The sequence below is a fragment of the Tubulanus polymorphus genome, unplaced genomic scaffold, assembly GCF_964204645.1.
Source record: "Tubulanus polymorphus unplaced genomic scaffold, tnTubPoly1.2 scaffold_29, whole genome shotgun sequence".
NCBI classification, from domain to species: Eukaryota; Metazoa; Nemertea; class Palaeonemertea; order Tubulaniformes; family Tubulanidae; genus Tubulanus; species Tubulanus polymorphus.
Window position 1 is genome coordinate 51,568 of NW_027437436.1, and position 13,736 is coordinate 65,303.

Genomic DNA, 13,736 nt, shown 5'->3' on the forward strand with positions numbered 1-13,736 from the left:
AATTTAATCAAACTTATGATAGTAATATTACTAGAAATAATAAATTTATTATATTAGATCCTAAAACAGTAAAAGAAAATTTAGATAATTGTATTAAAATAGCAATAGATATTTATAAAGGATCAAATACATTATTCATTATAGATGATTGTGCAAATTTACATGATTCAAAAATTAGAGAAAGTGAGTTATGTTATTTAGCTTTTTCTGGTAGACATTTTGGGATAACAACATGGGTTTTAAATCAAAAATATAATTCAATTGTTAAAGACTTTAGAGAAAACATTAGATTTCTAGTTTTATTCTACAATAAAGATAGAAAATCGATGAAAAATGCACTTGAGGAAAATGATATTATTCCACATGATTTACATAATGAATATATGGATAAGTTGAAAAATATTAAAAGATCAAAATTACTATTTAGATTACAACACCCATTTAAATATGAATTTATTTAAATTCAACTAGCTTGTTAATCTAGTTTAATTCTAGTTACATTCTAGTTGAATTCTAGTTGTTAGTAGTTGGAACAAAAATCAACTAGATTTAACAAGAAATAAACAAAAACAACAATATTTCAACTAGCTTGTTAATCTAGTTGAATTCTAGTTACATTCTAGTTGAATTCTAGTTGCAACATCACAACTAATTTTTTTGTTATATAAATGGGAGGTGAAAAGAAAATAAAATCTAAAAATGGTGATGTTCCAATTGAAAAAACTTTAGATGATTTAGGAATAACAGAAAACAACTAATTCCAGATGATGGTGCTTTAAATAATGTTACAACAAATGATAATTATGAATATTATCTTTATTCTAAACATCAATTAGAAATATTAATAGCATCTGGAAAATGTAAAAATTTTGTCGGTAAAAATTTAACTTATAATGAATTAGATACAATGAAATCAGATGAAATTATTAGATTATTTAAGATTTATGAAACCGCGAGAACAGCTAGAATTAATGACGCGATATCAGAAAATGTAGTAAAAGGTTATAGTAAATTATGTAATTATATACTACCAATTGAAGATGAAAATAGATTATATTCCGATTTAAAAAATGACTATTTAGTTATGACTGAATTAAATAAATGGATTGGATATTTATCATTTCAATGAGGTGGATTTATGACATTATTATCAACTGGGGTTATAACATTTTCAAATATTGAAAGTAAAAATATTTCTTTGGATTAATATTTTAGAAAAAAAGCAAAAAAATAATTTTTTTAATTAATTGAATATTAATTGAATATCTCACTACTTTTGTCTATCTATGCGGAGCAATTAAATTGTCCAGATAAGTCATTTCGGATTCTAGATATTCATTATTTTTATTAATTTATCTTTTTTAAATTTAATCAACAATTTCTAAATCATGATGGCCATCTTCATTTTTTCCATGATAGATTATTTTAAATCCTTCTAAATCTTTTAATTCCTCTGTACTCAATGAAAACCATTTATCAGGTAAAAATACTTTAAATTCTCGTGATGTACTAACATTACAGTAGCTTAAATTAGCTGATACTTTCTCTCCATATTTAGTTTTTATCTTTTCTAATTTCAATATTTTATGTTCAATTTCTTTTGTAACATCAATTAACTTTTTTATTTCAAATTGTTTTTTTGCTGGTTTTATTCTGTTATTTATTGTTGCTAAGAATGCTTTTCTATCTCCCATTTATAAGGAAAACAAATTACTTGTGGTGATGAGTGGTGTCTAGTACTCTAGTACTCTGGTATGAAAACGCCATCTTCTAATTACTCAGTTCACTTAAACAGTGTCTAAATAATTCTATATTACTCCTAGTTTTGATCTGAATCAAAAGTGGAATCAGAATTGGTTTATTTGCCCTTTGAAGTTCAACCTTGAATTCTACTCACTTTTATAAGCTACGATTCCTCGTTGCTCCAATTCCTCTGAAATCACAAATAGAAAAGAACGTAATTTAGCAATGAAACAACGATGAAAAATCTGTTAAATTCATTCAATCATTCATTCCTTCATTCATTCATTCACGTGGTCATTTGACATGAAAACTCGACATGTGACATGTGAATGCATGTGAATAATTTACGAACATGTCGATGAAGATGTTTTATCTAAGTAAATCAGCAATTGACCCTATGAAACGGGTGTAACCACGTACCAGCACATTTTGCGTATAATTTGGAAATATGCACATGTGCTTGTTATATGTTTGTGCAAATGTAACATATATATGACCATTCTATATGTTAATACATTTTTACAAGCATGTGCAAGCATATTTACTTTCATTCATATCAGTGATATATTCAAACGCCTGACAAACTGAATTGTGAATTATTCTGTTCATTTCCTCTTCATTTTTTCTCACTTCATTTTCCTCTTGTTTCAGTTTCTCTTTGAGTTCTTTCACTCTTTCCGCTCGTCCAGCGTACAATTCTAAGAAAAATTTGACTCAGGTTGAATCATTGAAAATGATCCTGCTGATTCTGATGCAATCCATGCATAGACATCTTACCTTTGGTAGATTTGAAAACTGCAATTCTAAATTTCATTTCTAAAAGAAAGAACATAATTCATGATTACAAGGCAGCATCCGCTACTGGTGACATCGATACTTCTATTTTAGTAGTCTATTCAAATATCTGAAAGAAATTCTGTGTCTGTTTCTGGCTAATCAGAAAATAGCGAGAAACGACTAGAAATGATCATCTAAAGTGTGTCGCTAATTGTTAGCTATTTGTTTTTAAGCGTCCGCTTTCATCCCGAGACCACAATAATCATTGGTTGTTACTATTAGTTCTTACCTAAAACATCTCGGCTTATTTCATGAATACCTGTAAAATAGTTGAAACAACTAAATCAACGTGTCAGAAACTGATTTTCCCAAAATGCCACATTTTGACAGAAATCCACCCCATAAGGCCCCGAGCCTCCCTATCGCTTAATAAAAATGTTATTTGCGGATATTGTCAAAGAGCCACTGGAATCATTGGAATCCAATATACATGAACCAAAACATAGTTCTTTTCTCACGCTGTTATTAATTTTCAGAAAAAGATACAGCTCAACTTTCTTGGATGCTGCAGAAAAAGATACAGCTCAACTTATGGATGCTGCAATTTAGTTATTTTTGGATCCACCCACTAGAGAAAGGTACGGCTCCTAATAACACGATTGATTTTGAACAGACAGTGGAACCAATGATGCTGCGTGGCTTTTTCGTTTAAACATGACTGATTATAATAATCGATGAATTTCGTCGTCTGAAGAATATCGATACATATTGTGACCCAGGAAGAAAGACACTCTAAATATTTGGATGGATATATGAAAGCTGTGGGTACTGGAGTGTGTAATGGGTAGCGTAGTGTGATCTGTGTGCATTTGTGGCCAGCACACAGATCACATTGTTACATGGGGTTTGGTCCAGGACTCGCGAGATTTTCAACAACAGAGAAGTAACGTGTAATAAATGATGACTTGAATTGCATGACTACCTACCACCCCTCATTATTGTTGGAAAACTAAACGTTCGGCACTGACTAAAGATTAGTAATAACATTTTAGAAATGGCCAGAATTTCAACTTAGGTTCTATCTCATTTTTATTTTACAATTGCGATTGGTATAATATTTTTTTAAACGGCCGTTAAGGCTTCATGTTTCGTCTGCAATTCACTGTAAATAGTTACGCAACTACGCACATTTCAGTGTTTTTGGCAGCTGTACACTCAATCGGCACCGTTCGTGACTAGCTTCACTGCGGAATTATCATTAATAAACATCGCCATATCACATCATCAACTTATATTGTGCCTTTAAACCCTAACAGCCGAAATAATTGAAATGCACACACGATTTCTATCATTGGAAATTGAGAGAGTGGCCATGTTTGTGTTTGCTGCTTCGCGTAAATCCCGCGCGGTGGCGCAAGCGCGCGGAGTGGGGCCGATACGTCTAGAAAATCTTACTTTAACCATGGAACCATGGACTCTAAAACGATTTCGTCTTAGAGTCCATGGTTAAATTATAGGTTATTGCACGGTTGAATTCGAAGCGCGTTAACGCCGAGATTTCCACCGTGCAATAACATACTTAATACGTGGCTCTGAACCAAAACAGATGCTTCTAACAATCTGATGATATGATCATGAAATGGTATCAAATAAATCAGCTGCAAGCACAAAGATTGTTCACACTTACTTTTATCCCGTTCTGTAGAATGTTTGTTCCCGATTAATTTCTTCGAACTTGACTCCGATAAAACCGATTCTACAATTATATGAGTGAAATAACACAGAAGCCCGATGGTACTAAGTCCCAAGTGGGCTCAATGGGTCCAGGGACACCACGCCAACTTAGGAAGTGGCATGGAATGCACAACAATCATAAAATCCTAACATTCAATGCCGTTGGTGATCGTATAAAGAAGTGAATGACCTAGAAACTCACCACACTGTCTCAAAATTGTGTTATGAGCTACAATCCTGCAATTGACTGGTATAAGTTGAGGTCGTACAGTTGTATGAATCATGATCTAGATGTAGACGACCTTGAATGACCTTGAAACTCGATCAGGACGATCGGGGAAAATGTAAAGTTGCCTATATCGGATGGCTCAGGATCACCTTTACAATTCTCATTTCGGATATATCAGTTCTCAATTCATATTGAACCGCCGTTCCAGCATCAACATCGGCGGTCGATTCAACCGATTCCAGCAATCCGATGAGGGCCGTTGAGGGTCCCCAGCGTGTTTTGGCATGGGCTTGTCGGGTTTGGGGAAGTGTCAAATTTTAAACAATCTGGTAATATACCGCATAAAAACAATAACTCATATCTATCTGCTAGCAAATGCTATCATCCACAACACTCACACGTCATTATGTATGTGCTACTGCAGTATGTTTTTTTTTTCTCATTGGTTTTTAATAGCAGGTGTGTTTCTGTTTTTGACAACAATTAATGTTTTAACTAAACATCTTTCCTTTCCCGTACGATTGCCAATATGTTTGTAAATCATTCCCAGTTTTGATGGGACAAGAAAACAAGGTGTCAATGGGCACTGTTAGATTCAGCGCAGAAGTTATTGAATTGAAGGAGCTAATCATATCCATCCACCATACTAGACCATACATTGGTTTAGTAAGGTACTCTATCAGCATATACTTGACATAAAAGGAAGTGCATGTTATAAAAGTATAAGGTAATTAGATTTTAAATAACAAACAGTTGTTTATACAAGGAAGAGAAGGTAAAAGCATAACGCATTTTAAGTAGGCCTAATAGATTTTGAAATTAAAAACATGTAATTATCATAAATCATAAGCCTCCTAATAAGATAATAAGGTTTCGTTAAATCAAAAGCATCTCAGATGTCATATTTAAATTTTTGTTGTTGAAGCTGAAATCAAATCTAGCTGTATCAGGAAATGAGAAAGTATCCTAAGTTCCATACAAACTCTGCTACCCTGCTACGTAACCGTCTCATCATACATCTTAGCGTCAAGCAGTAGCGCGAAAGAGACGCAGAAGTCACCAAGACGAATCCACGCAATGACAGGATCGTAGCAGTAAGCCATTATGCGTTCGATTTCAAGTATATACTACACAATATTGGTCGACTTGTATGGTGTTTTTAATGCGAATTTAAGTGTTTAAAATTCATCTGCATATCGATACAAACGTTTGTTTCGTTAAGATAACCCAAAATATTTCCAAACAAATCTTTTTCTATTAAGAGAATATCCTTTATCTAAAGATAAACGGCTCCGCTGATTTTGGTGAGCTTCACTTGTAACTAAAACGAGGGCTCTATCATCACAGCTGCACAGTAAATACTGCAAACTACGCCGCGCATCGACATGAAATTTTCAGCACAGCACATGAAAAATCCTCGTCAATTTTATTTCTTCTTTTGTAGTTTTCTTATTGAAGAATTTGATATAATGTATCAGTATATAAAAAGCCTGCTTGTAAATTCGACAGCAAATGTTGTACAATGCCGCTCATATTGATTGTGTCTACTTTATAGATCAAGATGACGTCACACTACATCAGTAATAGGGGTAATAGGCTTTCATACCAAAGGTCGAACGGTCGAGCCCATTAAAAAACAAAATATTAAAAGTAATTAAAAAACTATAATATATTTTCATAACCGCGTGCATTTTATATCAAAACTAAATATTTATTATAAGATATCAATAATATAAAAAGCATATTGTATTAAATCAATTGGTCGCTCCACTTCGCTACCGCTCCGCTCCGCGACCAATTGATTTAATTACAATACACAAATTCAAATAATCAAATATATTCAAATGATAATAATTATTCTATTATTCAACTGAAATGCACGCGGTTATGAAAATATATTATAGTTTTTTAATTACTTTTAATATATGTTATTAATGAACTCGATCATTAAACCTTTGATATGAAAGCCTATTACCCCTATTACTCTTAAAATATTCATATATATATGAATAACATTTAAATCATTGAACTTCTAAAATCAATTTTAATAAAAAATATAGCATTAAAATGGAAGCAAATAAGTACTACTGCCCAACATGTAATATCGATATAGATAAATCTCAAAAAGCAAGACACAATAAAACTATAACACATTTAGAGAATAAATTGAAACTAGAATATTTACAGTTATATTCAGAACAGTTAACAAAGGGAAAGAAATTCATAGAATTATGGAATAATGATCCAAATAATAAACAATATGTTGAGGATACGATGTTTATACTAGAACATGATTCTATTTGAGCCTATATACATTCAATGTATAGAGCTATAGAATAAATCTATAAATTCACAGCTGTTACAGTTGTTACTATAACGACGAGACATTATGACTCATAATATTACAAACTGTGCTGGAACTCTGAATAGAGATGACACATCATAATCAGAAACGTGTAGAATATTCTAGAAAGGCGCGCCGGAACTAGATGATGTGGTATAATCAACGACGTGTCATTCTAGAAATCGCCCCGGAAATGGACATACGCTGTAATATTGTGCTCAGGATATTCTATCTTTCGAAACGAAATTAGGAGTTTATAGTTTACAATTATAAATCTAAATGTAAGTACTGTTTGTTGTAGTTATTAAGGCTATTAAATATGAAACCTTTAAGTGCTTTTGACAACTACAACTTTATACAGTTAATTCTATTTTACGTTAGATAGATAATAACTTGAACTATAATAAGTTATAATAATTAGAAACGATAGACTTGAAAATATTTATATCATTTAATATCGCGGTTCCTGTTCTACCGCTGATATCTTTTAGTTGAATAAAATGTCGTGTGTATCAAGAAGTACTCTTGATTCTCAGAGGACAACCGAAATGGAAGATGAACCAACCGAAATGGAAGATGAACCAACCGAAATGGAAGATGAACCAACCGAAATGGGTGTTGAAGTAAAAGAATCTTTCGATATAGAAGATGAAACGTTAGAAGAAGTTAAAAAACATTTATATTACCATCAAGAAATGACATTAATTTTAGAAAAAATTATAGAAAACCAGCAATCAAGCGTAACATCATTACCAAAAAAGCCAACAACCAATGTAGAAATATTGTTAAGACTAAAAGGAACAAAAATTAAAAAGAAAATGAGCGGAAATGAGTTAAATGAGTTTTTTAAATCAAAATTATCAATTGAAAAAGATGTAAGTTTTAAAGAAATAGAAGGTATAACATCATTTAATGAAATAACTGTTTTATTGAAAAAAAAATATAGAACCTTGTTATTCAAAAAAGCAAAGCATTTATGGGATTATATCATTTTCGGGGATTGTTTAAATAGGGGATTTTTAATGTTTAATAAACAAACTGCGGGGATTCCTTGGGCTTCTTGGGTTAAAAAATATATAGGTATCAGTGTTGGGCATGAAAGAAAATTAAGGAGCGTAGGGAGATTAATTACATATAAAAGATTCAAATTATTAAGTTTGTCATTTAGTGAAGTAATCAGATATATGCCAGAAATTGAAAAAATGCTTGTCAATGATCCAGAAATTGAAAAGTTCTGGTTGGAATTATAAATCAAATTATGTACAACGACTGAACAACTTGTATAATGTATTGTGTAAATCTGTTTGGTGAATTTTTATGTTCGGTCGTTTCTATTTCTAGAATGAATATATAATTATGATTAGCGCATGCGCATTGATCAAAAGCGCGCACGAATGCGCGCTTTTGCCCAGTGGTATTATTTAGATATCAGGAAATCGAAACTGACTTATCAAAAGCAGCGAGGAATGAAAAAGGATGACGTTGGTTGGTTGAAGAAATGGAAGAGGATTATAAAATGTTAATCAATTTTAATAAAAATATATATTATAAATGGAGGAACAATCACAAGCTATAAATATAAACAATGATGGTGTAATAAATATATGCTATAAGAAATGTAATAAGTGTGAATTGAATAAATCATTAACAGAATTTCATAATCATAAAAAAACTAAAGATGGTAAAAGTTGTTATTGCAAAACTTGTTATAAACTATATAATAAACAATATCAAGCAAATAATCCAAATTATTCAACACAATATTATATGGATAATATTGAAAAATTCAAAGTTAGAAATAAACAATGGAGAGAAAATCACTCAGATTATATAACAGAATATATGAGAGAATGGAGGGATAATAATAGAGAATATTATAAAGCGTATCAAAATAATTATCAAAATGAAAAATATCAAACAGATTTTAATTACAAATTGAAAAAATGTTTAAGATCTAAAGTATCAAAATTATTCAGTAAAGAAAACCACTCAGTTACACTAACACATTTATTGGATTGTTCAGATAAATTTTTTAAATCATGATATAGAATATAATGATAAAATGAATATAAATAATTATGGCAATTATTTTCAAAAAGACCATGTTTTACCAGTTTCAAAATTTAACATGAATGATGAATACAATAAAAAGTTAATTTGGAATTGGAAGAATTTAAGACCTCTTGAAAAGAAGGAAAATATGATTAAACATGACAAACTAGATTTACAGTTATATTTAGAACAGTTAATAAAAGTAAAGAAATTTATTGAATTATGGAATTCAACACATAATGAACAATACGTTGAGTCTTTAATGAGTGGTTAAAGAATAATATATCTCAAATAAAATATAATAAAAATTACATACCTTCAACTATCTACCATTTCTATTATATTTTTAATATTTTCTTTTCAAAAGAGAATACTTTATATCACAAATAAAAAATACTTAAAAAACAATAACTAATACTAGAATTCTTTAACTTTAACTATCTAGTATCATTTGAAGAATACTTATAATATTTTTCTTATTAAATTTCTCTAATATAAATGTCAAAGAAATCTAATAAGAATAGTATTGATATTGAAAAAACATTCGATGATTTGGGTATAAGTGATAATAAAGATACAGTTGTAACTAATTCTATTCAAGTTAATAACAATATAGATTATGAATACTACTTATATTGTAAGCATCATCTTGAATTATTAATTGCTGGCGGGAAATCTAAGGACTTCTTAGGAAAAATAATAACTTTTCAAGAACTAGACTCTATGAAACCCGATAAAGTAATAAAATATTTTAAGATTTATGAAGAGTCAAGATTAGCTAGAATAAATGATTCTATTTCAGATGGTATTGTCAAATGTTATTCAAAATTATGTAACCAGTTAATACCAATTGATGATGAAAATAAATTATATAATGATTTGAAAAATGATTATTTAGTTATGACTGAATTACAAAAATGGGTTGGATATGCTTCATTTCAATTAGGATCGGTTATGACGTTGATTTCTACTGGAGTTATAACATTTTCGAACATCAAACCTATGGAATATAAATCAGGTAAGAACGAAACAGATATACTACAACAAAACATCGAAACAGAAAATGAATCAGAACAAAAATTAACTAAAATAAATGAGTGATGGAGTTAAGAAAAAGGCTAGATCCGAGAAACAAATTAAATGGGCAAGAGAATTAGGTAAAAGATCATCAGAATTAAAAAAAGCTAAGAAAAAGAAATTAACTGATATAAATGAATCTGATATTGATTCAAATAATAATCCATCTAATTCTTCTAATGCTGGAAGTAATTATAAATTATATATTACAATTGGATTAGTAACAGTTATTATATTATCCGGTGTAATATATAAATCAAAATTCAAATCTGATGATAAAGATGATTCCAATGACAATCGGAAACATATTATACCAGAAAATAAGTCAAATCATAAAGTCATTGAAAATAAATCTAAAATATTATTAATGGATTAAAATATGATGAAAAAAGAACAATATTTAAGAGAGTTATATTATAACCCAGAAAGTGAAGTATCATATTCAAGTGTTTCGGAATTATGGGATAAAATTAAATCTGATAAAGAAAAAATAAAATATAGTGAATTAAAATCATGGTTACAAAATCAACCAACATATCAAATTCATAAAAAGATGGATAAAAAATATTTAACAAGAAAAGTAATGGTTTCATATATTGACCAACAATGGCAAGCAGATTTAATTGACATGAAAAACTTAGAAGAATATAACAAAGGATATTTCTGGATACTGAATGTTATAGATATATTCAGTAGATACGCATGGAGTATCCCGATTAAAAATAAAACTGGTATAGAAGTAACAAATGCTTTTAAATCTATATTTAAAGAAGCTATCCCAGATAAGATACAATTTGATGAAGGTAAAGAATTTTATAACAAACATTTTAAAAAACTATTAACTGATAACGATGTAGAATATTTTTCAACACATTCAGATAAAAAAGCATCTGTTATAGAAAGATTTAATAAAACATTGAAAACTAGAATGTGGAAATATTTCACCGCTAATGAAACATATAAATATATCGATGTGTTAGATGATTTAGTTAAAGGTTATAATAATTCTAAACATAGTTCTATAAATATGAAACCTATACAAGTTAGAAAAGAAGAAAATTCAGAAATAGTTTGGAATAATTTATATGGAGCATTTGTTACACACGATTTTGGAGAACCTAAATTTAAAATAGGACAACATGTTAGAATTTCTAAATATCGAAAAACATTTTATAAAGGTTATACCCCTAATTTTACAGAAGAAATATTTAAAATTAAAAAGATAATATTAACTAAACCATTTGTTTATAAATTGTTTGATTTAAAAGATGAAGAAATATTAGGTTATTTTTATGAACAAGAATTATCATTAGTACCAAATCCAGATGAAATAGAATACAAAATAGAAAAGGTATTGAAAACAAAAACTCTTAAAGGAAAAAAGTATTCTTTGGTCAAATATAAAGGATATGATGATAAATTTAATGAATGGATTTTATCTAGTAAAATTAAAAGAATAAATGAATAAAGATTTATTTATATTTGAACCACATAATATGTTAATAACTGGAGTTACAAACTGCGGTAAAACACACTTCATATTAGACTTGTTAGAAACTATTTATAAAAATCATTTTGATAATATAATATTATTCTGTCCTACTTATGAAATGAATGAAACGTATAATAGAGATATAGTTTTTAAAGATAAAAAGTTTATTATATTAAATTCTAAAACAGTAAAAGAAAATTTAGATAATTGTATAAAAATTGCATTAGATATTTATAAAGGATCTAATACATTATTTATTATTGATGATTGCGCAAATTTACATGATTCTAAAATTAGAGAAAGTGAGTTATGTTATTTAGCTTTCTCTGGTAGACATTTTGGGATAACAACTTGGGTTTTAAATCAGAAATATAATTCAATTGTGAAAGATTTTAGAGAGAATATAAGATTTCTAGTTTTATTCTACAACAAAGATAGAAAATCTATGCAACAATCATTGGAAGAAAATCAAATTATACCTACTGAATTACATGATGAATATATGAATAAATTAAAAAATAATAAAGGTTCAAAATTACTTATGAGATTACAATTTCCATATGAATATAAATTTATAAAATAACTATTTGTATACCTATGTATTAGATACCCTAATACCTGATACCCTAATACCTGATACCCTAATACCTGATACCCTATTAGATACCTTAAATAATTTAATCCCCCTTTTTTATTTACTATTATTTTATACAATTTTCAACCTTTATTATTCGAGTTTTAGTTAATCAATTTCTGAATCACTTTCACTATAAGACGCTAACAATTTATTTAAATGCTCTACCGAATCTTCTTCAATATCTTTATAATTTTTTTTCACCTTTTTCACCTTTTTTACCTTTTTCATATTTTTTACTAAATCATCAATAGTTGTTTCATTTTTAAACTTATTCTTCCAATCAAATTTATTATTATTTTCTACTTTAAGTTTTATAGAATCTTTATTATCAATATGTTTAACTGTAACTATATCATCATGTGGGTGTATGGCATCATTTTCATTATCATCTTTATTAGTGTTTGCTCCTAATATTTCATTTACAGTGTTTGATCCTAATATTTCATTAGCATCAGTTAAATCTAATTCATCTTTATTAGGTGTTGCTAATAATAAATCTTCATATATTTTTTCACCATTTACTTTTTTATTTGAAACAAATTTTGTAACATATCTAAATGGGTGTTCTATAAATTCTTTTTTACCAACACGTTCTATAACATTAGTAATATGTGAATTTGTATTCATATGTTTATTCCAATTTGATGGAGCGTTTGAAAATTCACCATTACAATAATCACAATAATTTCTATTTTCACTAACATTTAATATTATTGCATTATTATATGTAGAAGGTATTATATTATTTGATGTAGAGGGTATTACAGATGTAGAAGGTATTACGATATTAGATGTAGAAGGTATTACGTTATTAGATGTAGAAGGTATTACATTATTATCAATTACATTACTTAAATTATCAACAACACCACTTTTATTATTATCGATTTCTATCAGTTTAGTATTATAATTTTTAAAAATAGGATCAAATATCAAAGCTATATTACAAGGTATTACATAATATAAACCATCATTATTTTCATGTGTATCGATGTATGGAATATGTTTATATACTTTACCTCCTTCCATTTATTATATATATTTTTATTAAAGTTAAAATTTTAATACATAACACTATCTAATTGTGAATTTACAATATTTAATTGCGTGTCAGATATAATATAAATGTGCATTTTAAAATTTTTGATTCCCTTTTTCTTTGTCATGAATAATTGTATTCCATCTTTAGTGTTTTGTAATTTTTTCCCAGAACCATGTAATAAGTTATCTTCAGTTGTTCTAAAATCTAACCATAATGCATATTTATTACCGGTATAATAATCAATTTGATTAATGTTACAATTTTCAAATGATTTTACTTTTTCATTCATAAAATGTTTTTTAATTTCTACCCATTGATCTATCATTCTCATTCTTTGACAAAATATTTTATTCGCTATTCCTTCGATAGTTATTTCTACTTTTGTTATTTCAGGATTATAATAATTGTCAACATTTATTGCGCCATTAGTATACGTTCCAATAGTAAAAAATATTAATATACCTTTAATAGATCTTCTAGGGAAGTTAATATTCTCATTTATTATTTCATCATTTGCATTAATAGTTACAGTTTTAAATTTATCAATATAATCATATAATAATGAAAACCCTTGATTGTATTTAGTTTGAATTATACTTGAAATATTTT

The 13,736-nt window shown here is 28.3% G+C and overlaps 1 protein-coding gene across 1 annotated transcript in view; it reads right to left on the minus strand.

Annotated features, from left to right (window-relative positions):
- LOC141914492 (uncharacterized) overlaps window positions 1–13,736 on the minus strand; it is a 53,944-nt gene that overhangs the window by 25,698 nt on the left and 14,510 nt on the right. Inside the window, exons 7-11 of the mRNA XM_074805712.1 lie at window positions 4,208–4,276; window positions 2,810–2,839; window positions 2,521–2,559; window positions 2,289–2,441; window positions 1,898–1,933 (exon numbers count right to left, since the gene is read on the minus strand). Coding sequence (XP_074661813.1) covers window positions 1,898–1,933; window positions 2,289–2,441; window positions 2,521–2,559; window positions 2,810–2,839; window positions 4,208–4,276 — 327 coding nt within the window. The remainder of the gene's footprint in view (window positions 1–1,897; window positions 1,934–2,288; window positions 2,442–2,520; window positions 2,560–2,809; window positions 2,840–4,207; window positions 4,277–13,736) is intronic.